The following is a 25,004-nucleotide window of genomic DNA, read 5'->3' as shown; positions in this document are numbered from 1 at the left end:
CCAGAATGGACCTTCAGCTTAAGATACATCCCGATTTCCCACAAGAAGAGGACAAAGTAAGAATGGACTCTAAGGGGCTGGAGAGGTGGCTCAGCGGTTAAGAGCACTGACTGCTCTTCCAGAGGTCCTGAGTTTAATTCCCAGCACCCACATAGTGGCTCACAACCATCTGTAATGAGATCTGGTGCCCTCTTCTGTATACATAATAAATAAATAAATCTTAAAAAGAAAAGAAAAGAAAAGAATGGACTCTAAGGGGGCTGGAGAGACGGCTCAGTGGTTGAGAGCACTTATTTCTGCAGAGGTCCTGGGTTTTTGTTCCCAGCACCCAGTGGTGGCTCACACCCACTTGTAGCTCCAGCTCCAGCGGATCCAGTTCCTCCTTCTGACCTCCACAAGCACCAGCACATATGTGGTGTACGTACACACACAGGTAAACACTCACAGACATTAAAAAACAAAAGGATGGGCCATGTCTAATCCAAACTGAAAGCAAGCAGTCCCAACATGAGACTGCATCTGGAAAACAGGCTTAGGAAGGTGCTTCCCACGTGTCTGTTCATGCCTGCACACTATGGAAAGGCCTGGCATGACTTCCCAAGGGTCTCAACACTACTTCACCTTCTGTTTCGCCCTTTCTAATCCTATTCTAGCAAGTGCCGACAGATCTTACAGAGATGCCTGCGTGAGTCTTGTGCAATTTACCTGGGGGTTCTTCGGTTCTCTCAGTGTTCTCTTTTCCTCTCACTAATTACACAATGTGAGATACAGATCAGCTCCGGCCAGTCTGCTCAGGACAAGACCCTCCGGTCACTCAGACCCTGGCATCCTCAACCTGGGGGCTTTCTCTCTAGGGCGGGGCCTGAGTGAATGGCATGCTTTCTTTGCAGTCAGCCTGGCCTGGAGTCCTGGATTGTGGCAAGGTCAAACATGCTGTGGGTTCGGCGTGTTGCCCAACTTCTAAGACCTGAAGCTTTCTCCCAGTGAACCTGGACTCCGCATACCTGGGAGAGGAAGGAAGGCAAGGCTGGGCAGTGCAGCTAGGTACACCAGGCCTGGAAAAGGGGCACTTGGTACCAGGCCAAGATGGCTCCTGTCTACTCCTCCCATTCTGGGGAGAGGCTGAACACTGTCTCTGATAGGGATGTAAAAGGAAGACATTCTTGGTCCTGAGGGAGAGGTTGGGCAGTAAGAGATGTGTTAGCTAAATATATCCAAAGTCAGAAAGGAGGCTATGACCAGGGGGGTAGAGCAGGGACTGGAACGTGATGAGAATGGGCATAGGATTTCCTTAGGGGAGATGAAATGCTCTAGAACCGACTACGGTGATCTCTGTACACAGAGAAACCATTTAGTTTAACTGACACACAAAACATAAAAATCGTGTACTTTAACGGGGTCCCATGTAATACCAAACTAGGCCAGAGAGACTCATTTCTCCAAATGTTTTTCACTGTGGTGAAAACTTTCACAACTTTTCTTCTAGGTTCTGCAAGTATAATGCACATTGTTGCTGTCGTGGTCGGCTGGGCAACAGCACACTGGAACTGGTTTCTAGCTGACTGTAGCTTAGTAGCCCTGACCAGTCTCTCCCTGTCTCGACCCTCCCCAGCCTCTGGTGGCCACCATTCTGTCTGCAACTTCTGTGAGACTAACTTTCTTTCAAAAACTTTTCCTTTTCTTTTACTTTATGTATGTGGGTGTCTTGCCTGCAAGAATGCCTATGCACATGTGCATGGCTGGTGCCCACGGGGGCCAGAAGAAGGTGACGGATCCCTTGGGACTGGAGTTACAGATGGTTGTAAGCTGCCATATGGGTCTGGGAACCGAACTTGGATCCTCTGCAGGATCCAAGTATTCTTAACTGCTAAGCCATCTCTCCAGCGCCAAGATCTATGTGAGTGAGATCATGTGGTGCTCGGCTTTCCCAGCCTGCCTTATTTTACTAAACACAATGGTCTGCATCTAGTTCCATGCATGCTGCAGATGATGGGATTTTATCCTTTTTATGGTTGAAAAGCATCCCGTTATTTAATGTAGCACATTTTCTTTATCCATGAAATGGATGTCAGGCACTTGGGTTGTTTCCATGTCGTGTGTGTGTGTGTGTGTGTGTGTGTGTGTGTGTGTGTGTGTGTGTATGTGTGTGTTTGGATTCACTACGTTACCCAGGTTGGCCTCAAACTCTTGATCTCTGTGCCTCTGCCTCAAGACCTGGGATCAAAGGCATGGAACACCATGCCTGGCTCTTGTATTTCTTAGTCACTGTGAATACTGTCACCACTGCCATGAAAACACAGAATGTTCTTTGATATACTGAACTGCTGGGTTATAGAGCAGATCTATTCTTCATTTTTACAGGAAACTCCCTCCTGTTTCTTATCATAGCGATGCTAACCCCCACACACATCAATTTAGGGCTAGTGCTCATTTTTCAATTGGATTTTTTTGTTGTTGAATTTTTGATTCCTTATGTGTTGTTACTATCAACCTCTTCACAGATGAATAATTTGTAAATATTTTCCTGATGTTGAAGGTTGTCTCTTCACTCTGTTGCTTATGTCGAGTTGGTAGACAAGGCTGGCCTCGAACTCACAGAGATTCACCTGACTCTGCCTCCCGAGTACTGGGACTAAAGGCGTGTGCTATCACACCTGACCCTTGTATATACTAATTTTTTTAAAGGTAGTTGACAAACTTTTCTTTGGTGTGTGTGTGTGTGTGTGTGTGTGTGTGTGTGTGTGTGTGTATGTGCATGCTTAAGCAAGTGTGAGTGCAGGCGTGCACGTGCCGTGGTAGTCCTATGGAGGTCGGAGGTGAGAGGACAACCTCGGATGTCAGTCTTCTCTTGTTTACTGCTGCATACACCAGGCTAGCTGGCCCTTGACCTTCCAAGGATCGACCTGTCTGCCTTGCCTCACACAGCAGGAACGACGGGAATGCAGATACACAGGACTGCACTTGGCTTGACGTAGGCTCTAGGGATTTGACCTCAGGTCCTGACACTTGCACGGCAAGCCCTTGACCCACTTAGCGCCCAGCCTACGGCAAACTTTGAATGGATGACAGCAATCCAAAGTCAGTGGTACAGATCTGTGTTAGGACAGGCTGGGAAGAGGAGCGTTTGGGGTGGGAGGGCGGGGGAAGGACACTAGAGAAAGGAAAAAATCCAAACCTTTGGTTGAACTGAAGACCTGAGAAGACTTAAAATAGACACTCTAAAACAACCTCTACCTTAAAAATTACTCGATTTTACTCCTATAATTAAGTTAGGCCTTCCTTTTTCCTTTTGTTTTTGTTTTTCAAGAAAAACATTCAGTTGAATTACAACCTGAAGAATGCACCAAGGAACCAGAAAGACCAACGGAAAGAAAGTACACATTGTAAAAATGAGGACAACCAGAGCCCGGTGTGGTGGCACATGCCTGTGCTACCGCACTCAGGCTGAAATAGGAGGGTCATCGAAAGTTTGAGACCAGCTTGGGCTACATGTAGTTATTTCCATGCCAGCCTGGGCTGCATAGCAAGACTCATTCACAAGCAAGCAGGCAGGCAGGCAGGCAGGCAAGCAAAGGTGACTAAACAGATATTTTGAAAGGAGACCAAGACTCTTCACTACTCATCTCCCAGGTAGGCAGGCAAGGATATTTTCTCTTGGTGGAATCTGATTTAATGATCACGTATTCTTTTTTTTTTCTTCCTCCAAGATTTAATTTTATTTTATATGTATGGGTCTTTTACCTGCATGTATATAGGCATACCACATGCCTAGTGCCTGGGAGGTCAGAAGAGGGTATCGGATCGCCTAGAACTGGAGTTACAGTGATGTGAGCATCCATGTGGGTGCTGGGAACAGAACCCAGGCCCTCCGGAAAAGCAGCCAGTGCTCTCAATTGCTGAGCCATCTCACCAGCCAGATCACATGTTCTCAAAGACAACAAAGACCTGCCTGACATTTGAGCAATGCTTTACTGATTTAATTATGTAAGTTGATGCCAAAACGGAATAAAGGCAGGGAGAAGACTCACAGCTTCAATGTTGTGCTGTCTCTGGCAACCCGGGCCGAGCCACCATAAGGACACATGGCACTTCCCCACGGCAGAACAAGGGCTTAATTATGCTTATTTCTAACTAGCCACTGTTGTCATCTTTTTTGCTGGGACTGACTTCAACCTGTGCTTCTGAAGTTAGGAAAGGGACACAAACAAATCAGCAGAGAATAAGGTCTGTGTACAGTTTTGATTATAGAACTGCAGGAGAATGGCTTCAAAGGCTCACAGCCCGGCTCGGCGGCGGCGGCGGCTTTACAGTTCTTTACACTGGCCATGGAGCCCTTGATCTCTCATCTGTCTGATGTTCGGGGAGCCTCATAAGCTATGCCACCCGCCCAAGCTCTATTCGCGTCTCGATGTGGTCTTGAATAAAAAAGCATGTTTTATTCAGTTTAATCTAATGGGTTAAACAGAAGTTCTTTGGCTATGTCCTCAAATGGTTTCTGGTCTGGTGTGGGGAAGAAGCCAGCCCCGGGTCACTTACTGACCAGACTGCATATTTTCTTCTTCTTCCTCTTGAACTTACAGAGCAAATGGCTTATGAAAATCCTAGGGCACTGTGTGCATTTGGGCCTCACCAGGAGAAGGGCAGTTCCCACAGCTCAACAGTCCTCCATCCTCACTCTGGGACCAAGGGGTGTGCAAGTGGGTAGCTCATGAGCTGGCAATGCCGTCTAATCATAGACGTTCTGTGACTCTAGGACACAGAGTCCATTAGCTTTGGGAGCTTGGGTGGGGGCGGGATTCACGAGAGTTCACTCTGTATTAAATCTTAAGACCTTGCCAAAGAATTTGGATCACTGTTTTTGCCCAAGTCATAGATGAAAATGATTAGGGAGCATTGTGGGGTGCCCCCAATCCTCAGAGAGTGGGCACAGATTAGGGTTAAATTCCTTAGGAATTAACCCTATGAAGACCTCTCTCTTCTTTCCAACAATCCAAAATCCCATTATTTTCTAGAGGATGCTCCAATGTGCCCTTGGGTAGATTAGGCTTCAGGAACACATGAAGAATAAGAACTCAAGTGAGTTCCAGGGCAGCCAAGGCTATACAGAGAAACTCTGTCTCAGGGAGAAAAAAAAAAAAAAGAATAAAAACTCAAAACTGTGAATGTGGTTCTGTTCCTGGAGTGGACACAGGATGTTTTTATGAAATGGTATGACCACTGTGCCCCCTGAGTCAAGAGGCTAAGGACAGCTGGTCTACCATGCCAAGACTGGGAGTACTAGAAAGGGAGTATCTGTGAAAAAACAAACAAATCCTTCAAAAGACCTAAAGTTCTCAGGTTGGTTAGCTCTGTGTAAGGGTCTGGATCAGAGAGACTGGGCTTTGTAAAGGCCTTGGAGTCTGCCTGAAAGTGAGCTGTCTTTACCCTGTGGGATGGCTCCCCCCCCAACCCCCCATGCTGGGGTTGTCAGTGATTGTAAGCATGGTCCTTTCTGGAGATAAACAGCCTTGAGTTATTATCTGTGACCAGAGATTTGCTCTGCTGCCACGTGCAAAATTTAATATGATTACAAAGAAAATGCCAGTTCACAGAGAAGTATTCCAAGACATTCAACAGGGCTTTGTAAGCTGTTCCTCAAAGGGGTGAAGGGCTGAGGCCAAATCAACCAACCAAAGCATCTGAGAGTTTTGAAGAAGGCAACCACTCACCAAAGTGAAGCTTCTGGACCGAGAACTGCTGCTCCGGCTCTCCAGACTGCCGCCTCTGCTCACGTCACTGAACCTGCCGCTTGGCGACATGTCTGAGTCCATCTCCAAAGACTCTGGTTTCTGCTGGTTCCCAGGCATCCCCACAGAAAGCTGTCTGTCACTGGGTGGCTCACAGGAAACGGGGTAGGAGCCAGGGTCCCATTCTGAGGCAGGGGAGGTCTTCTAGAGAAATCAAACACACAACAGCAGTTAGTGACTTGAAGAGTGCCCGACTGCTCCAAAGGAGCAATCTGTGTGGCCAGAGGACACACAGATTGGAAGAATTAGCACTGTGCAAATGGCTGTCTTACCAAAAGCATTCTACAGATTCATTACAATCTCATCAAAATTCCAATTTTTTTTTCTTAACAGAAATAGAAAAAAAAAATATTAAATTGCACCTGAAAACACAGACTACCTCAGATAAGCAAATGAGGGTATGCTGGGCCTCCGAAGATGGCTCAGTGCGTAAGAGGGCCTGTGGAACAAGCAGAAGGAACTGGGTTTGAATGCCCAGCACTAAGTAAAAAGCCAGGCACTTGTAACCCTAGTGCCACGGTGTGTGTGTGTGTGTGTGTGTGTGTGTGTGTGTGTGTGTGTGTGGTAGGGTGGTCACTGGGGCTTGGTGTGGGGGGGGTGGATAGGGTGGTCACTGGGACTTGGTGTGTGTGTGGGGGGGTGGATAGGGTGGTCACTGGGACTTGGTGGTCCAGATTGAGTAAGAATTTCTCTCAAAGATGGAGAGTTACAGAGTAGGACGCCCAGTGTCCTCTGGCTTCTGCACATGTTAATATAACCCATCCCCACAATTAATAATGCCAGTGGGATCACCACACCTGATTCCAAATTATGTTACAGAGCCATAGTAACAAAACTGCCATGATATGGACACAAAAACAGATATGTAGATCAATGGGACAGAATGTAAGATCCAAACATAAACCCATTGATTTTTAACAAAGATGCCAAAAATATATATTGGAGGAAAAGCGTCCTCTTTAGCAAATGGTGCTGGGAAAACTAGATATCCAACATACAGAAGAATGAAACTAGATCATTCTCTCACCCTACATGGAAAATAACCCCAAGTGGATCAGAGCCCTTAATGTAAGACCTGAAACTTTGAAACTTCAAGGAAAACGTTTTAAGATACAGGTACAGGTAAGAACTTCTGAACAGGACTCCAGTCAACAGCTGACATATGGGATCTCATAAAATCACAAACCTGCTCAGCAAAGGAAACAGATAATTGGGTACAGAGAGCCCACAGAATTCAAGATGATCACTGCTAGCTACACATCTGACAGTGGATTACTATCCAGAGAACTAACTCAAAAACAAAAACAAAAACAAAAACAAAACAACTAAACAAGCTGGGCATAGTGGCACACGCTTTTAATCCCAGCACTCTAGAGGCAGAGGCAGATGGAGCTCTATGAGTTTGAGGTCAGCCTGGTCTATAGAGTGAGTTCCAGGTCAGTCAAAGCTACAGAGTGAGACCTTGTCTCAAAAAACCAAACCAACAGACCAAAACAAACAAACTATCCAAAACTCTAAACAAAACAACTCACCCAATCAAAAAATGAGCTATGTAACTGTAGAAAGATCTCCCAAGGAGAGGGAATCCAAATGGCCAGTAAATACTTTAGACATGCTCAACACCCTGAGCCATCAAGGGAATGAAAAGGAAAACTATACTGAGAGCCGGAACAGCAGTCATCCAGAACACAAATGACCACAAACACTGGCAAGGATGTGGAGGAAGAGGGCCCTTTATCCGCTGTAGGTGGGAGTGTAAACTTCACTATGGGAATCAGGATAGACAGTTCTCAAAAAACTGGAAACAGAACTACCGGATGACCCAGCCGGACCACTTGCAGGCAAACACCCAAAGGATTTACATCCTACTGCAGAGAAACTTGCACACTGCTAATAGTCACTGCTGATCTAGTCACAGGGCTAGGAAATTGGAACTGGCCTATATGTCCATCTACACATGAATGGATAATGAAAATGTGGTACACATACACAAGACATAAGACCATATAGGTATTTTTGAGGTAGGGTTTTACTATGCAGCTCTGATTGGCCTGCAGCTTGCTATGTAAACCAGGCTGGTTTCGAACTCACAGAGATCCATCTGCCTCTGCCTCCTGAGTGTTGGGATTAAAGGTGACTAATTTTTATGAAGGGATGGAAGCATTACAGATGACATTGTTGCTGGGAACTTGGTAAAACGTCTCTGGCATCTTCCTTTGCACCGAGGGTCTGGACTCAGGCACATTCTCCCTAAGGCTTTCCTGGCCTTTCTGCCTCAGCCACCACAAAACAGGTTCCTTCCCCAGGTCATTGCACTTTTGAGTTAAGAGGCGGTGGCTAAGATGTTGGGAAACATGGTTGATATCTCCAAGGCTCAAGGGTATCTGAGGCCTGATGACATTGCAAGTTCTACAGAAAGTGAAAAGTTATTTCAAGTTGACCCTACCAAGGAGGTCATGTCGTTATTACTTCCAGGAACAAAAGCATCCATGGTTAAGAGCATTTATGACTCTTCCACAAAAACTAGGTTTGGTTCCTGGTACCGACATCAGGTGGCTCACAACTGGCTTAACTCCAATTGCAGAGGATACAGGGACCTCTGGTCTCTGCGGGCACTTGTATACACATGGTGCATATAAACGCAGGCACAGATAAACACACAGGTATATAAAATAAATCAGGGGATTCTCTGAGTCCGGGGAGTGAGAGAGCAAGCCTCTCTATAAGAACAGATTTAAAGAGATTCCCACCTCAGTTCTCTTCAAGTCTCAGTGATTAAGCCCAGGTCAATTCAAGCGTAAGGTTTGGAAACAGGAAGACTCTGAACATACATGCCTTTCAGACTACACCATTCCTCCAGATAGTGTGAAAGCGACCCAAAGTGTCAAAAGTCTACAGCTGAGTATGCCGGCATATCCAACACTCGTGTGTGTGTGTGTGTGTGTGTGTGTGTGTGTGTGTGTAGAAGATCACAAGTTGGAAGCCAGCCTAAACTATATAACAAGACCCTGTCTCAAAACAAAAACAACAGAACTGGATGTGATGGCCCATGCCTGTAGTTCCGGCAGCTGGAAGGCAGAGAGAATCAGAAGTTCAAGGCCTCAGGTACATAGTGAGTTCAAGGCCAGCCTGGACTGTATGAGAATCTATCTCAAAAAACCCAGCCAAGAGCTGGGCATGGTGGCACACACCTTTAATCCCAATACTCAGGAGGCAGAGGTAGCAGATCTCTATGAGGTCAAGACCAGTCTGGTCTACGGAGTGAGTTCCAGGACAGCCAGGGCTACACAGAGAAATCCTGCCTTGAAACAACAACAACAACAAAACAAACAAACAAACAAACAAAAAAACCCACAAAAACAAAAACAGAAAAAAACCTAACCAAAGCATCACCATAACAAAAGCAAAAAGGTCTGAAAATCATTTAATGATATGTGACCTTAATATCTATGCCTAGTAGCATATAAGTCAGGCTTTCGGCTACACAAGGTCAAACTCCAGTTTATTTAGTCTCCCAAATCAAACATCTAGCTGGCATCTAGGACTAAACACATCCTGCAGACCTAGCAAGAAGGCTGACAGCAGGGGCCAGTGCACGTGGCAAAGCCCAGCAAAGGCAGACGCATGTGCTACAACTCTGCTCCTGGACCCAGGACGGGCTGGAGTCAGGCTAAGTGAGCCAGCCCAGGCAGTGAAGGCAGGCTAACTCTTGTATCCTTCCTGTGGATTCCACCCACTGACTCAGCTCAGACTGGGTCCTGACCTGAGTGAATCACAGCTCCAAGGAAAGGCGAGGAACAGGAGTACAGCAGCCTTCCCCAGGAGTCAGCAAGGTGAGGGCGGGGTAGGAAGTGCTGATTCACCCACACAAGAGCCTGCGGGAAGGAGGCTCTGGAAGTGTGCCCGTGTGGGCCGTGCGGGCAGCACACGAGGTGTGGCTGGAGGTTAGTGGTTGCCGTGCTTTTCCAGCAGACACTTTTGGATGTAATTTTAAAAACGAGGAAACTGTAGCTTTTCGATTTCTGTGTGCTGTCCCCTCAAAATCGGATGAGGAAGCTAAGCAGGGTCTTCCACAGGTCCAGGGTGGTGTAAGGGAAGGCAAAACCCTGGTTCCACTTTCCTTATGGCCATAAGACATTAATCATTGATCCCTAAAAGACCAAGAATTTGAGGCTCCCTGGGAACTGAACGCACAGATTTCGTGGGAAGTCCACTCTGAAGAAGAGGTTTTTCTGAAGAGCTGGGCAAAGAGCAACAACCTCCACCTACCCTGAAATGAGGCACACTGAGACAGGGACTCTTGAGCTGGAGTGGACAGGACAGCAGTACTGACCACGGGTCTGTGAGGGTCATCACCACTTTGAAATATCTACTGTCCTCGTCCAGTCTAGGGTCTCTCTGGTTTTATAGGAAGTACAGTAAGCAAGGCTAGGGGCAGCAGAAGGCATGAAGAAACTGACTCTTCTCAGGCTTCAGTAAAATCTCAAAGCCAGAAACACAATCATGTCTCATATTTTTCTATTTCCTGTATTTATTTCCCATTATTTGTAGCTGGAGAGTTTTCTCTCTGGGTCCCGCCAAACCCCAGCAGTCCGACAGCCCACTTATAAAATAAACACACAGATGCTTATATTATTTAAACTGTTTGGCCTAATGGCTCAGGCTTCTAGCTATCTAGTTCTTACATCTTAAATTAACCCATTTCTGTAAATCTATACCTTGCCACGTGGCTCGTGGCTTACGGGCATCTTCACATGCTGCTTGTCATGGCGGCGGCTGGCAGTGTCTCCCTCCGCCTTCCTGAAGACACTGCCAGCCACCGCCATGACAAGCAGCATGTGAAGATGCCCGTAAGCCACGAGCCACGTGGCAAGGTATAGATTTACAGAAATGGGTTAATTTAAGATATAAGAACAGTTAGCAAGAAGTCTGCCACGGCCATACAGTTTGTAAATAATATAAGTGTCTGTGTGTTTATTTTATAAGTGGGCTGTCGGACTGCCAGGGCTTGGCGGGACGAAGAGAAAACTCCAGCTACAATTATTTGCTAGACACACCCACAAGCCCCAGTTTATCCTTTGAGCAAAGAGAACAAGGCCAAGGTCATTCATCATCTTAATGAGTCTGTATCTACCCAGCATGGTTTATTCGCAAGGACAGACAGCAGCCAACTGAGGAGGAGAATCCGACAATAGCTACTGAGCTATGACTCTAAAGAGGCAAGTGACCCCCCACAGTGAGTTTGCTGGAGCCAGAAGAAAAAGGCATCTTATTTTCTTCTTACTGGGACATTCCAGAAAGACCTCGCAAGACCTAGAGGGTGTGCCTACAACCTTCCTTCCATGACCACCCACAGCTTGTCAATGCAGCCAGTAGAACAACACAGAACAACCCAAGTCAATATGTCTCACCATTGTTCACCTGAAAGTTGTGGAGTCTGTGGAATCCCAAAGCTGACCCATGTCACCCAAAGGCCCATCCAAAGGCACAACCTTTGAAGACACTCTTGGCTCCTCTCTGTGGTGGTTTGAAAGAAAATGGCCCCTCTAGAGGGAGTGGCACTATTAGGAGGTGTGGCTTTGTTGGAGTAGATGTGGTCTTATTGGAGGAAGTGTGTCACCATCGTGGTGGGCTTTGAGGTCTCCTTTGTTCAAGCAACACCCAGTATGGTGTACTGTTGCCTTTGGATCAAGATGTAGAACTCTCAGCTCCTTCTCCAGCACCATGTCTGCCGGCACACCGAAATGAAGATAATGGACTGAACCTCTGATACTGTAAGCCAGCCCCAATTATATGTGTTCCTTTATAAGAGTTGCTGTGGTCATGATGTCTCGTCACAGCCATAGAAACCCTAACTAAGACTCTCTCTCCTCCTGTCACTCATGTCCAGCCAGCCCTGCAGATAGCCCCTCCCTAGTACAGACCCCCTGCAGCCCATGCTGACACCCACTGCCAACCTTCCAAGCCTGTCTTCCCGTTCTTTTTTAAACTTTCCTGGCATTATTACACTGGATCAAAGTAGGTATACTGCTTGGATGTCACCACTCTCCTAAAGCAATCAACTCCAACCCCTCCCTACAGACTTCAAAATCAGACAGACTGCAGAAGACTCCAACAGGTTAAAGGTTTGATCTAATCAATGTTTACAGCATACCAGGCTATGGCAACTTCATAATATACATTCCGTCAACCAGGCATGGTGGCACTCCCCTAACCTCAGTGCTCGGGAGGCTGAGACAGGAGGCAGGAGAATGTGAAGCCATCCTGAGCAACATACCCAGATCCTGCCTGCAAACAACAAACGTTCCTTTAATTTCAAAAAGATACGTGAAAGCTAACATAAGTGTATACACTCCTCAATACTGACATCAAGAAACACTCTTTTTCTGACAATGTAATTGTATTCTATGTCAGTAAAGATAACCAGAAGAATTCATGTGTGTAGCCATTAAGAGTTGAGTTCTGGAGTTGGAGTGGCGGCCCATGTGCTGAGTGCTCGCTGCTCTTCCAGAAGACCCGAGTTCAGTTCTCAGGCCCCACGTTGAACAGCACACAAACACCTGTAACTCCAGCTGTTGGGATCTGAGGTCCTTCTCTGACCTCAGAGGGCACACAGACAAAGACACAGACACACAGACACACACACAGGCACACACACGCACACAGACACAGACACACAGACACACACACACACACAGGCACACACAGACACAGACACACACACACACAGGCACAGACACATACACACAGTCACACACACACACACAGGCACACACATGCACAGGCACAGACACAGACACACACACACAGACACACACACACACAGGCACAGGCACACACACACAGGCACACACACACACAGACACACACACACACAGACACACACACACACAGGCACAGGCACACACACACAGGCACACACACACAGGCAGGCACAGACACACACACACACACAGGCACACACACAGGCACACACACACACAGACACACACACACAGACACACAGGCACACACACACACACAGGCACACATGCACACACAGGCGCACACACACACAGGCACAGGCACAGGCACAAACACATGGGCATGCAGCATATTCATAAACAGATACATATACATGAAGTCTAAAAAAACTTAAAAACTTAGTTCTAAATAACTCTTGGAAACTGTCTTAGAAACTAGAAAGTATTTCCAACTAAATGGTCAGAGGAATGTGGAAACAGAAACTAGGATGCAGTCAATGCTTACGGCATCAGAAAGGGAGGCAGAAACATAATGAATCAATTTCATCCCAACTTAAGCTGGAAAACAAACACACACACAGAGTGGATGGGCAGAAAGGTATTGAAAACAGGGAAGCTGGGTTAAAACAAACAGAAAAACACCTTCAGACCACAGCAGGACCCTTGAGTCACCTAGGCCCTGCCCTTTGCGCCTCTCACCCCTCCGTTCCCCATTCACAGAGATTTTGAGAACATATCTCCCAAAGGCTAAGACAAAATACAACCTAGCAAAGAAATGATCTTTAACTCGGTCCTGAAAAATCTCAATATGATGACATAATAACCAAGTGACTTCTAAAAAGATATGTGTTTTTTTCTTGACCTTCAAAGACATTAAAAAATGCAAGTGTTCCACAGTAGCGGCGTTTAGAAGGGCCACAGCTGATTACCATGAGTGGGCTTTTCATATGGTTAAAGTGGGTGAAATAAAGACCAGCAGACACAAAGCGGCCATTGTGGGCTTTTGGACCAGTGGCTCTTGACAACGTTTGTTCCTATGGCTTCTGTGTGACAGGCATTCTGCTGTGTTTCCACCAAGATGGGAATCCTACTTTCATAGTCCCTATCTGGCTCTCTGTGTGTGTGTGTGTGTGTGTGTGTGTGTGTGTGTGTACGTACAGATAATGTGTGTTAACCAGAATGAGTTTTGAATGATGCTTACAATTTTAGCAAATCAATTCTTGATAGAAAACTGAGCTCCAACATCCTTTTTCATTATTGAAAAAAAAAATTGAAGAATTAAAAAAATTCTTAGTCTATTTTCTTTTTCCATTAAAAATAATTCATAAACCACTTCCAGAAAACAGTGTTACTTCAGTGACCACAGCACACTAGCTTTCCCTGAACACAGTTCTCGGCTCACTTAGAAAAAAAATGTAGTCTAACTTTCCACACCGAGCCAGAGTTTGTGTCCTCCGGTTCCTCCCCATACCCAAGTTGCCCACTTGGAAACCCAGAACAGACCTAACCGAAAGGTAAAAGTTGTTGTTGGTCCTGGGACTCATTTTCTTCTAAGAATTTCTTCTTTCAGAACCTTTCTAGGCTGTGAACCAAATAGTACCACAGTCCCCAGCAACCTGCCAAGCGAACAGCCCTTTGAAGACTCCAGATTGCTCTGGGAAGCATCAAGCCCACAGCCTCTGGATTTTCCTAATGTACACTGCCAAGGAACCTATCTGTAGGCACGTAGGCTCAGAGCCATCCTCTAGATCTGGCCTGTCCTTACCTCTTCTACCTAAATTTTCACGACACGAACCTCCTTTTTAGCCCAGATTCCTATAATACGCCAATCCCCACAGCTTCCTGCTGCTCTTTTCCTGGGTTTCTGAATCCAGTTGCATCAAACTTACCACTCCTTCCTCCATGATATAATCACATTCTCTCTCCCAATCCACACACTCAAGTGCTGGAGGCATGGTCCCGTGTAGCCCAGGCTGGCCTCAAGCTCTCTATGTACCACATGAAGGCCTTGAACTGCTCCTCCCGCCTCCATCCCCCGAGGGCTGGAATGAAAGGTGTGCACCACCATGCCTTCAGTTTCTTCGGTGTGGAATTGAACCCAGGGCTCTGCGCATGCTAGGCAAGCACTCTACCAACAGAAGCACACCCAGCCCCTCCTCCCTGACCTTCCTACTACCCTCTCTACTCCATCCTTTTGGTCTGCTGTTCATATTCCACCACTGTAACTATGTGACGACGGCTCTCTCATTCTGGAACAACTGATCTCATTGGGTTTCTGCATGTGATCCTTTTTGCTTCAACTAGATTATACATTTTTAATAAAGACTTTTTTTTTTTTTTTTTTTTTTTTTTTTTTGGTTTTTCGAGACAGGGTTTCTCTGTGTAGCTTTGCGCCTTTCCTGTGTAGCCCAGGTTGCCCTCGAACTCACAGAGATCTGCCTGGCTCTGCCTCCCCAGTGCTGGAATTAAAGGCGTGCGCCACCACCGCCCAGCTTAGATTATACATTTTTGTGTATAGGCAGAGGTGTGTGTATGCATCCACACAACATTTTGGATGATACCTGTCACCAAATACATCAATACCCACTTACTTAACTACCTCTTCAGCATACACGCTTTTTTAGAAAGGGTCTCACTATGTTGCACCAGCTGGCTATGAACTCACAGAGACCTGTTTGTTTCTGGCTCCTAAAGGCTGGGATTAAAGGCATACACTAGGGGCTGGAGAGAAGGCTTAGCGGTTAAGAGCTCTGGCTGCTCTTTCAGAGGACCAGGGTTAAAGTCCCCAGCACTCACATGGCAGCTCACAACTGCCTGTCCCTCAGTTCTAGGGATCGGGCACCCTCACATAGGCAAACACACAAACAAAACACCAATATATTAAAAAAAAAAAAAAAAAAAAAAAAAAAAAAAAAGAACATGGATTCAGTTCCTAGCACTCACAGGCTAGTTCATAAATGTCTATAATCCAATTCGAAGGGATCTGATGTCCTCTTCAGGCCTTTGCAGACACTAGGCATGCACACAGTACACATACATACATGCAAACAAAACACCCATATACATAAAATAAAAATACATAAATCCTAAAAAAAAAAAAAGTCATACACCCTCATACCATATTCTAAAACCATCTTACTTTCTTTGGGGGTGGGTTGAAATCTTAAATTAGATTCATTTTCTGACAGGATCTTGTATACAGCTCAGGATGGACCCAAACTCTCCACCTTCCTGCTCTGGCCTCAGGGTTTTTGGGTTTTGTTTTTAACAGTGTGAGCATGCAAACTGGGGCCTCAGAGCCCTGTTCATGCAAGGCAAGGGCTCTGTCACCACTGACCTTCGTCTCCAGGCCCCTGAAAACAGACTTTCTGAGTTTGGCATTTATAATCTCAAAATTCAGAGGAGGTTGAGGCAAGAGAATCAGAGTTCAAGGCCAGGCTGTAGTACACTAAAGACACTTTGCTGTCTGTTTTCAGTGCTGTCAGCCGGACCCCAGGGTACTACAGACACACAGACAACACACACACACATAGACACAGACACAGACACACACAGACACACACACACACAGACACACACACACACACACACACACACACACACACACACACACACACACACTGTACCCTTGATCCTCACCTTTCCTTTGAATAGGGCTACCCCTCCCCACCCAGCACTGGGGACTGAACCCAACCTCTCCCATGATGCTAGGTAAGCTACATCCTCACAGTCTTTTGAAAAATGTTTTTTGTGTCGAGATAGGGTCTAAGTCGCCACGCTGACCTTGAATTCACTCTGCAGCTCAGGCAGGCCTTGAACTTATGATCCTCCTGCCTCAGCCTCCTAAGGATTAGAGCCCTGGGCCACCAGGCCTGGCAGCAGTCCCTTAACTTCAGACACAGTGTATGTAAAAATCAAAGACTTTCAATTCTAATAGACACTCAATGGAACACAATGAAAACGCTAAGATGACAGCTAATTTGCTCTTTGAAAGCAGAGAGACACTTTCATCTAGATTTCTGATTTTTAGAAAAACTCTGAGCAATGTAGGAAAACAGTCATGATTTCAAATTATCTCTGTTACTAATACTTTCAACTACTCGTAGGAGGTAATAACTAAGTGACGGTCATATCGCATGAAAGTAACGATGGACCTACACCCATGATGATGAGGCAAGCAAGCTGGCCAGGCAGCCTCAAGTCTGCAGGCTGAGTAACAGCTCATGAGCAGAGGTCTCTTGTCACTCAACTGACTATCTCTGAGCAAGAGATGAAAATTAGATGTCCCTAAAAATGAAAATCTCACCTGAAGACAGCAGGCGCAAACTCAGTCTGGGAAACGAAGTGCAATAGAGTCTCTGCCCAGGCAGACGTCGCAAATTTCCACTCAGCTCACATTTTAAAAGCTGACATCTTAGATGCCTGTTTTAGCTGGGTGTGTGGTTTAATCCTAGCACTCAGATGGAGGGAAGCAGATTTCCATGAGTTCATGGCCAGTCTAGTCTACGTATGGAGTTCTAGGACAGCCAGAGCTGTATAGAAGGAAACTGTCTCAAAACAAACAAACACACAAACAAACAAAAAACACAAAAGGCCTATTTTCTTTCTAGATACCGGGGGCAAGATTTTTAAAAACAGGAGAAAACCCCCAGATTAGGCTGTCCTCTTGAGAAACAGTGTTGCGTGCTTTATTCAGCAAATAGTACTGAGCACCCACTGCCTGCTACCTGGTGAGATCATGCAATCCCTCTAACTCAGAAGCAATAATACCTTCTTGTTAAGCCCTTTGTTCCCAAGAAGCTTAGAGTTCTCACCTGAAGTTTTCTCCAGCGGAGTTTGTTTACTGGTGTATTCATAACACCTGGTCAGACTGGAAGTGGCCATCTCCTTTACACGTCTTATCTCAAGTGAGTAGATCCGAATCAAAACCAGGAGAAAGCTCATACAAGCCCTCCTGCTGGGCCCAGCTTTTTTTTTTTTTTTTTTTTCTTTTTTTGCCCCGGCCTTTGCACGTTTGGCTACTACATACCCTCAGCCCTAGCGTAGAACTTTTAACAGCATCTCAACAAAACTTCTTTGCTAGCTTTTGTCCGTGAAGGGAATGGGGGCACTCTACCTGGGGATGCATACACAGGTTCCTCCTCCCTAGACTCTTTGCACATACATGTTCAGGGAACTCCAAAACAAATTCGTCAAGCACCCACTTTATCTGCTGGCCTGTGAGTACAGTTCACAGCCCCGCTTTAAACAAGGGGGGCTCTTAGTTCTTTGTTAGGAAGGACCATCAGTGTTGATGGAAAACACTCAGTGTTTAACAGTTAAGATGTTGCTATTTTCAGAGTTCCAGGGCTGCCTATCAGCCTCTCTAGGAAAAACAGAGCACCTTCAAGCAGTTCAAGGGTAGAGTTGGATAATGATTCAAATAATGAAAAGGGTCAGCTGGCTGCCAAGCAGTCAGGCTTGTGACCTGATCGACATCTTGGAAAATAAACACACAACTCACATCCCACCAAGAGGAGACCAGCTAAGCAAGACAGATTGAAATATTCACTGCAGGCTTTTTGCTGTTTTTTTTTTCTTTCCTGCAGAACGAGGGACTGAATGGGCCAGGCTAGTTCTCCATCACTGAGCTACAGCCAGAGACCTTACCCAGTGTTTTTCTGATTTTTTCAAAGTCACTGACTAAATTCTTGTCGTGGCTGAACTAGGAAGGCCTGCTAGGTGATATTGTCAGTTGTAGTCACCATGTGGGTAGCTTGAGGACAGCTCAGTCACCAGCAATCAACTCAGTCTCTTTACAGCTGGGTTGTAGTTAATACTGTAAAATAATGCGGTGCACCTTGAAATGGAGTTCTGATTTTTTTTTCTCTTTGATCCTCCTGCCTCAGCCTTCCTGGTGTTAGGATAACGAGTGTCTGCCACCACACCTGATGCTGAATGTGGTTTAATTATTTGTTGATGTCAACAGCTTTCCCACAGAAAGTATCTCTAAAATCAGACTAGGAGTCAACAGTGAGGAGGGAGGGGCAAACTGACCACAGTTTAAAGACTTCTGACTTACAGAGCAAACGCTGGGGCCTTGAGGGAGCTTCTCATCATTCCCTTGTATACTTAGAGGACAACTTACCCTACCACAGGAGGTAGCAAGTTCAAGGCGGTTGTGCCTAGCAGGTTCTGGGGGCTGCTTTCTGGCTGTCCACCTTTTGCACAGTACTTTTTAAAAGCAACTTTTGCACTAAGAATTCTATTGGACATTTTTCAGGTGGCTTCTCCTGTGCACAGCATTTCATCTCTACATCTTCATATTTCTAACCACCCTTCCTCATTCCTGAGCATTCTGTGTAAAAGTCCACTCCACAGCAAATCAGCATCTACTATTTCAACCATGCTCCGGTGCCTTGAGCAGCTGGTGCTCAAGGCAAGAGCTGGACTCTGTGCAAGATGATCAAAGCACAGCTCTCCCACGTGAGCCCCCTTCCACTCTCCCCTCCACCCCCAAAGACTTGTGGGTATCTTTGTTATCAGTCCATACTGATAGCAGCATGTATCTTATTTTCTTTAATCTCAAATTTCTGGAACAGTTTCCACTGTGCTGAGTATGAGAGAGGGGAGCCTGATTTTATTTTATTTTATTTTTTTGTGAGACAGAGTCTCTTGCAGCCCAGGCTGGCCTTGGACTCGTTGTGTAGCTGAGGATGACCTTGAGCTTCTGATCCTCCTGCCTCTGCTTCCTAGTGCTGAGATCACAGGCTCCCGCCGCTATCACCAGTGCTTTGTGCAAGCCCTCTGTCCACTGCTCCACACCCAGCCCACATGGGTGGAACCTAAGCATCCCATCCAACTCGGTCCTCTGAAGCTTTACTAAAAATGCCAACGCCCCATTTTAGGAGGCAGCCAGGGGCCATTCTTAGAGCCTCAAAGTACCCCGCCCCCAACTTACAATCAATACGTACAAAATTGTTTGAAATATCTGCAGAGAACTGAGTTTGTTAAGGGAAGAGTCTTGAGTCTCAAGGTCTACAGAGGCCCGCAGAAGTCAGAGTCTGACCCCCGAACTACAGAACAGAAAACCAAGTTACAGAAGCTCCAAGTGTGACCCCTAGGGGCACATGGCTCTCTGGTGATGAAGCCTGAGCCGAGCCCCTGAATCCCAGTGGAACGTGGCTCTTTTAACCTGTCCATTTTAGAAATAAATTTGTAAAGTGTACATATCTGTTTGTCTGCCTGGTGACTATTTCAGGGTTCAGCACATGATAGGTAGCAGGACAGGCTACAAAATTTGCCGAATACACAAACACCCTAGAGTTTTGGATAACCAAAGCAGGCAGAAGATTAAATATTCTGCAGCACTGGTCAGACAACTGGCCCCTGAGGGAGAGAAAGTCTCAAAGAGAAAGCAGAAAAACAAAACAACTCCCAACAGAACAAAGGGTGGAGAGAGAACCCAATACTGCCCTTGCACTTGTATGGTTTTGGTGATGTAAAAAAAGCTAAAACAAAGCAGAACTACAGTTTGCATAGGCAATGAGCGTCTCCCACAAGGGCTCAGGTGTTGGGAGCTTGGCTCCCAGCTGGTGAGGTTGTTTGGGGGAGTATCTGTGAACATTAGGACGCGTGGCCCAGCTGAAGGAAGTAGGTCACCAGGGGTAGGTTCTTGGGGAGTACCGTGTCCCGGGGCCCCTTCCCAGCCTCCCTTCCCCTCTCTGCTTCCTGTCCACTTCCGCCAGACTCTGCCGCCATGATGCTCTGTTCAAGTGCACTGGCACCACACTACCCTTTCCACCTCGGAGTTTGTCCTCTTAGGGGTCTTGGTCACAGCAACGCAGAAGTAGCCGATGAGAGAATCGAGTCGTCGGCAGACATTTCTCTGAAGATGTGGGGAAGGAGGCTGAGCGGGACGAAGCGCTCGCAGGGCAAGTCTGATGACCCGACTTCCAAACTTGGAACTCACAGTGAGAGGAAAGAACGGACTCCAAAGCTGCCCTCTGACCTCCACATGCACACAATGGCATGAATGCACACACACCCCATACACACACACACACACACACACAAATAAATAAATAAAATAATAAAAAGATGTATACAGCAGCCTCCCCCTTTATCTGGAGAGGACACTTTCTAAGAACACCAACAAACGCATGGTACAGACTAGCGTACTGAGCCCTATAGAAGGTGCTTTTCCTGTGTACACATATATTCAATGATAGAGTTCCTTTTATATATAAATCAGGAACAGGAAGAGATCAATAGCAATGGAGCAATTAAAACAACATGCTGAAATAAAAGTCACATGAACGCTCCCCTCTCACTTCCCAACTATCTGTACATTCCCTGCATTAGAAAGATCTTATCAGGCTGCGGCGGGTCAGGAGCAAGTGCACGGTGCATGGGAGGCTGGGAGGAAGTGCAGCCAGAAAAGTACCTGCCGCCGCTGCCGCCTTTAATCCCAGCACTCGGGAGGCAGAGGCAGGCGGATCTAAAAAGAAAGAAAGAAAGTACCTGCCAATCACGAAGGCCTGAGTTCAGACACCCGGCACCCTGTAAAGGTGGGGTACCCGAGCACACATCTACAACCACAACACTAGGGGCTTCGGGGAGGCAGACACAGGTGGCTATCCGGAGCTCACTGGCAAACTAGCCCAGCTCCAGGCTCAGTGAGAGACCCTGGGTCAAGCAATAAGGGAGTGGGGAGAGAAATGTGAAGAATGGTTGAGGAAGACACTTGACCCTGACCCCTGCCCTCCCTCCCCACACCCCACCTCTCACATGTATATACCCCCATCTCTCTCTCTCTCTCTCTCTCTCTCTCTCTCTCTCTCTCTCTCTCTCTCTCTCTCTCTCACACACACACACACACACACACACACACACACACACACACGCCCTGCAGATGAATGTGGGAATGGCCAACAAACACAGGAAACAGTACTCAACACTGTTAGTCATTAGGGAACTGCAAAGCAAAACCTCAATGAGCTACTACTACATACCATCAGGATGACCATAACAAGCATAGGATGACCATAACAAGCATAGGATGACCATAACAAGCAACATGTAGCCTATACACACAATGGAACACTGTGCACCCATAGAGAAAGGGATAAAAGACCAACACAATGCTGATGAATCCTGAGCCACAATGGCCAAACATTTTAAGACTCTGTTTGTATGAGAATAGGCAAATCCAGAAACAGAAAGCAGATTCGTGGCTGTCAGGGCCTAGGGCCATGGAGGAAGGGAGGCTGACTGTTTTGTGGGAAGGGTGATGGAAAGGTTCTAGAACCAGACAGGTAAAATGGTTGCATGCCACTATCAATACACTTCGTGTCATGCTTTAATAGACCTTAAGACAATAAGTTGTATGTAATTATGTACTTTATATTTTACTACAATAAAAAAAGGATAACTGGACGGAGAAATGGCTCACTGGGAGGAGGTGCTTGCCACCAAACTTGACAACCTGGGTTCTAGAGCAAACACTCACATGGTGGAAAGAGAGAACCCATCCTTGTGAGTTGTCCTTTGACCTCTCCATGCACACTGGGGTACATGCATGTGCACGTGTGTACACACTAACACACAGACGCACAAATAAATGTAATGAACTTTTTTTTTTTAAATGAGAACCATTTCGGCCCTTGGGAGGTAGAGATAGGTGGAGCTCAAGGTCATCCACTGTCGGGTACCAAGTTCAAGACCAGCCTACGCTAAATGAGAACCTGATAGGGGCAGGAAGGGGAGATGAGAATCATGTTTTCCCAGTGCTAAAGTATCTAGTGTAGTGATACACATTCATAAAAGCATAGCAGACCCTGCTCCCAAAACGTAGGATGTTGATTTGCACAGGCCATCAGTACAACTCCAGCAGTCGTTAAACTCTCGAATTTCAAGAGCGGTGCTGTTGCTCTGGGAGAGGAATGGTACTGCTGAGAGGAGAAGCTTCACTGTGGTTCCTCACAGACTGTTCTCAGGGATGTCACTGCAGGCAGAGATGGATGTCCCAGCATGATCAGGGGCATTCAGAAAGGGGGCAGAGACAGCCCATCCTCTGCGGGACACACAGCGGGAAGCCATCCCCTCACCCCCAGAAAGTGCCTTGGACACTGAAAGGAAATGCTGCCCTTGAGCATCAAAAGTGCTCAAGTTCTGGGATGCTCCCAGGATTCCCCCGGCACCTACCAATGGCCTCGGTGCCATTGGCATTCATCCCGTAACAGCGCAGATAAGATGCGCTCGAACGTTCTGTTCCAGAGGATTCCCTGTGCTCTGCTCTCCTACACCCAGGTCTTTCACTCCCCTCCCTTCAGGCCTCAAGGCTCTGTTCTGCCTCTAAAAGTCACCTGAGCTGATCTTCAGATCAACGCACGGTGCCAACTGTAGGCTCCTGAGGTGTCTGAGAACTTTGGAACCACGGCCAGGTGTCTCGTCAGCCACTGACGAAGGCAGGATTACCAGATCTGGGTTTAATCAGTTTGGACCATATGGCTCTTATCTAGAAATTCTTGCATGTGCAGTGGCAAGTCAGAGCTCAGCACACTGGAGCTGGTCAAACAGCCTACAAATAAAACCACGAATGTACGAATAGCTACACCAGGCCTGCACTGAAACAGGTCAACCCCTCTGCAGCAAAGAACTATGAGGTCAAAACAGGCTCAATTATTTTCAAAAACACATCTCCTCTTTATAACTGCCACTTATTCTAGTTTCAAATTTCTGGTTTCTATGAGTGGAGAAGATGTACTTTAAAATTATCAGCATCCAAAAATTTTCCAGGAGAAGCTCACTGAAGGCACTATTAGAAGGGACCTATCCAGTCACTGAAAAGAAGGCTATTACTCGTCTGGGCAAGAAAATACACAAGATTCCATACATACACTGTCAAGCCTGGCAAGAAAGATCTTAGCTGACTTCCACCCTTCCCACCCAGCCCCAAGTAAATAGGGCATTTGTTTGTATTTCCACATTGGCTGCACCAACGAAAATACCTCCTCCACCTAGAAAAACAATCCGGAACATTCAGGCATGGAATATGAGGGCAAAGTTTCAGCACACACTGGATCACCTCACAGAAAATGATTTTTCAGAAAAGTCTATCCTGCAAGCACTTTCCCCAAGTTTACACTTAATACCTGGTTTGGTCTTTCTAGATCGTTCTGGGACAAAGCTTTTTGTTGTTGGTGGTTTTTATTACAACTGGAACCAGAATCTTCCCATAGCAGGACTTGAAAGTTTTACTCTGTTTAGGGGGAAACACACACACACACACACACACACACACACACACACACACACACACACACACACACACACATACACTTTCATTTTCTGCTTTGCACCGAATAGGTTCAGGCAAAGAGTTAAAAGTTGTCCTGCGGTTAAGTAGCAAGGGGAGGTGGGGTTAGCTGCTTAAATTTAGAATCTGTAAAACAATGCAGGGAAACTTTCCGTCTTGGAGAAACGCGGCAGTTTGACTGCCTTTTGTTAAGTCATGTCCCATTAGGCACATACTCTTTCTAATCCTGACGCCCCAGTTCACCGGGCAGATCTAAACACACATCCCTACGCGATTCTGTTACCTGCGGGAAACTGGCGGGGCCACGGAAACCTACGGAAAGATTCGCGCGGGACCCCGGTTTAACAGGTGGCTCTAGCCAGCTCCCGGGTCTCAGCCTCGCAGGGGACACGGTCCTCACGCGCAGTCAGGCGCCGATCCCCTCTCAGGGCTCCGGGAAAAGGCAGCGGGGACCAAAGCCTGGGAGTCGGGAACCTAACGCGGACAACACGCCACGAGCCACTGAGCGCTCGCCTTTGGGGAAAGCCCGAGGTGGGAAGCCACGCACCGCGACCCCTTAAGTCCCGGGATGAAGGCCATTGGGTGGCACTGACCTCGGCGGCGACGGGCGCCCAGCTGCGAGCAAAGGACTTCCCCCCAACTTCAGAGACCTGGACCCGGCGCCCTCGACGATCCGGACAGCCGCTGCCGAGCCCCGCGCCCCTCGCCCGGCCTGTCCCAGCTCGGAAGGGTCGAACTCACCGAGCCAGGTCCCCTCCGCGGGCCGCAGGTGTCCACGCCGACTGCGACCCGCAGCGCTCACACCGTCCACCCGTCAGCAAGCCGCGCACGCTCGCCGACCGTCCCGGACAGCCCGCCGCGCGCTCCCCAGGGCGCCCGGCACCTCCCCGCCGCGCGCTCCCGGTCGTGCGCGCTCCGCCACCCGGCTGCGCGCTCCGCACCTCTGCCGCGCGTTCCCGGCTTCGGGACTCTGGTCCTCCAGAGGTACTCTGCGCGCCCCCGCGATATTTAAAGGGCCAGTGCCTGAAGTCCCTAGCTGTGCCTCTGGCCACCTTTCAAGGTCTTGGTCTACTTGTGCGACTGAATGGAGGGATAGCAACGTGACATCGTTATGCGGATGTGCTTTTGAAGTCCCGAATGAGAGGGGACTTCTCCAGCAACTCTGTGACCAACTCG

General features: G+C 47.2%; 1 protein-coding gene across 2 annotated transcripts in view; it reads right to left on the bottom strand.

The window, feature by feature from the left end:
* The window catches only part of Proser2 (proline and serine rich 2), a 32,678-nt gene extending 7,985 nt beyond the window's left edge, over positions 1-24,693 (bottom strand). Inside the window, exons 1-2 of one of the 2 annotated variants that reach the window (XM_028891665.2) lie at positions 24,570-24,693; positions 5,709-5,930 (exon numbers count right to left, since the gene is read on the bottom strand). In XM_028891665.2, coding sequence (XP_028747498.1) covers positions 5,709-5,846 — 138 coding nt within the window. In that variant the 5' untranslated portion in view covers positions 5,847-5,930; positions 24,570-24,693. The other variant, XM_028891672.2, reaches the window with a different exon arrangement.
* Between the last annotated feature and the right edge of the window lie 311 nt (positions 24,694-25,004).

The sequence above is a fragment of the Peromyscus leucopus genome, chromosome 5, assembly GCF_004664715.2.
Source record: "Peromyscus leucopus breed LL Stock chromosome 5, UCI_PerLeu_2.1, whole genome shotgun sequence".
Classification (NCBI taxonomy): Eukaryota; Metazoa; Chordata; class Mammalia; order Rodentia; family Cricetidae; genus Peromyscus; species Peromyscus leucopus.
The sequence above is the reverse complement of the archived record's forward strand: the minus strand, read 5'-3'. Positions and strand labels throughout refer to the sequence as shown.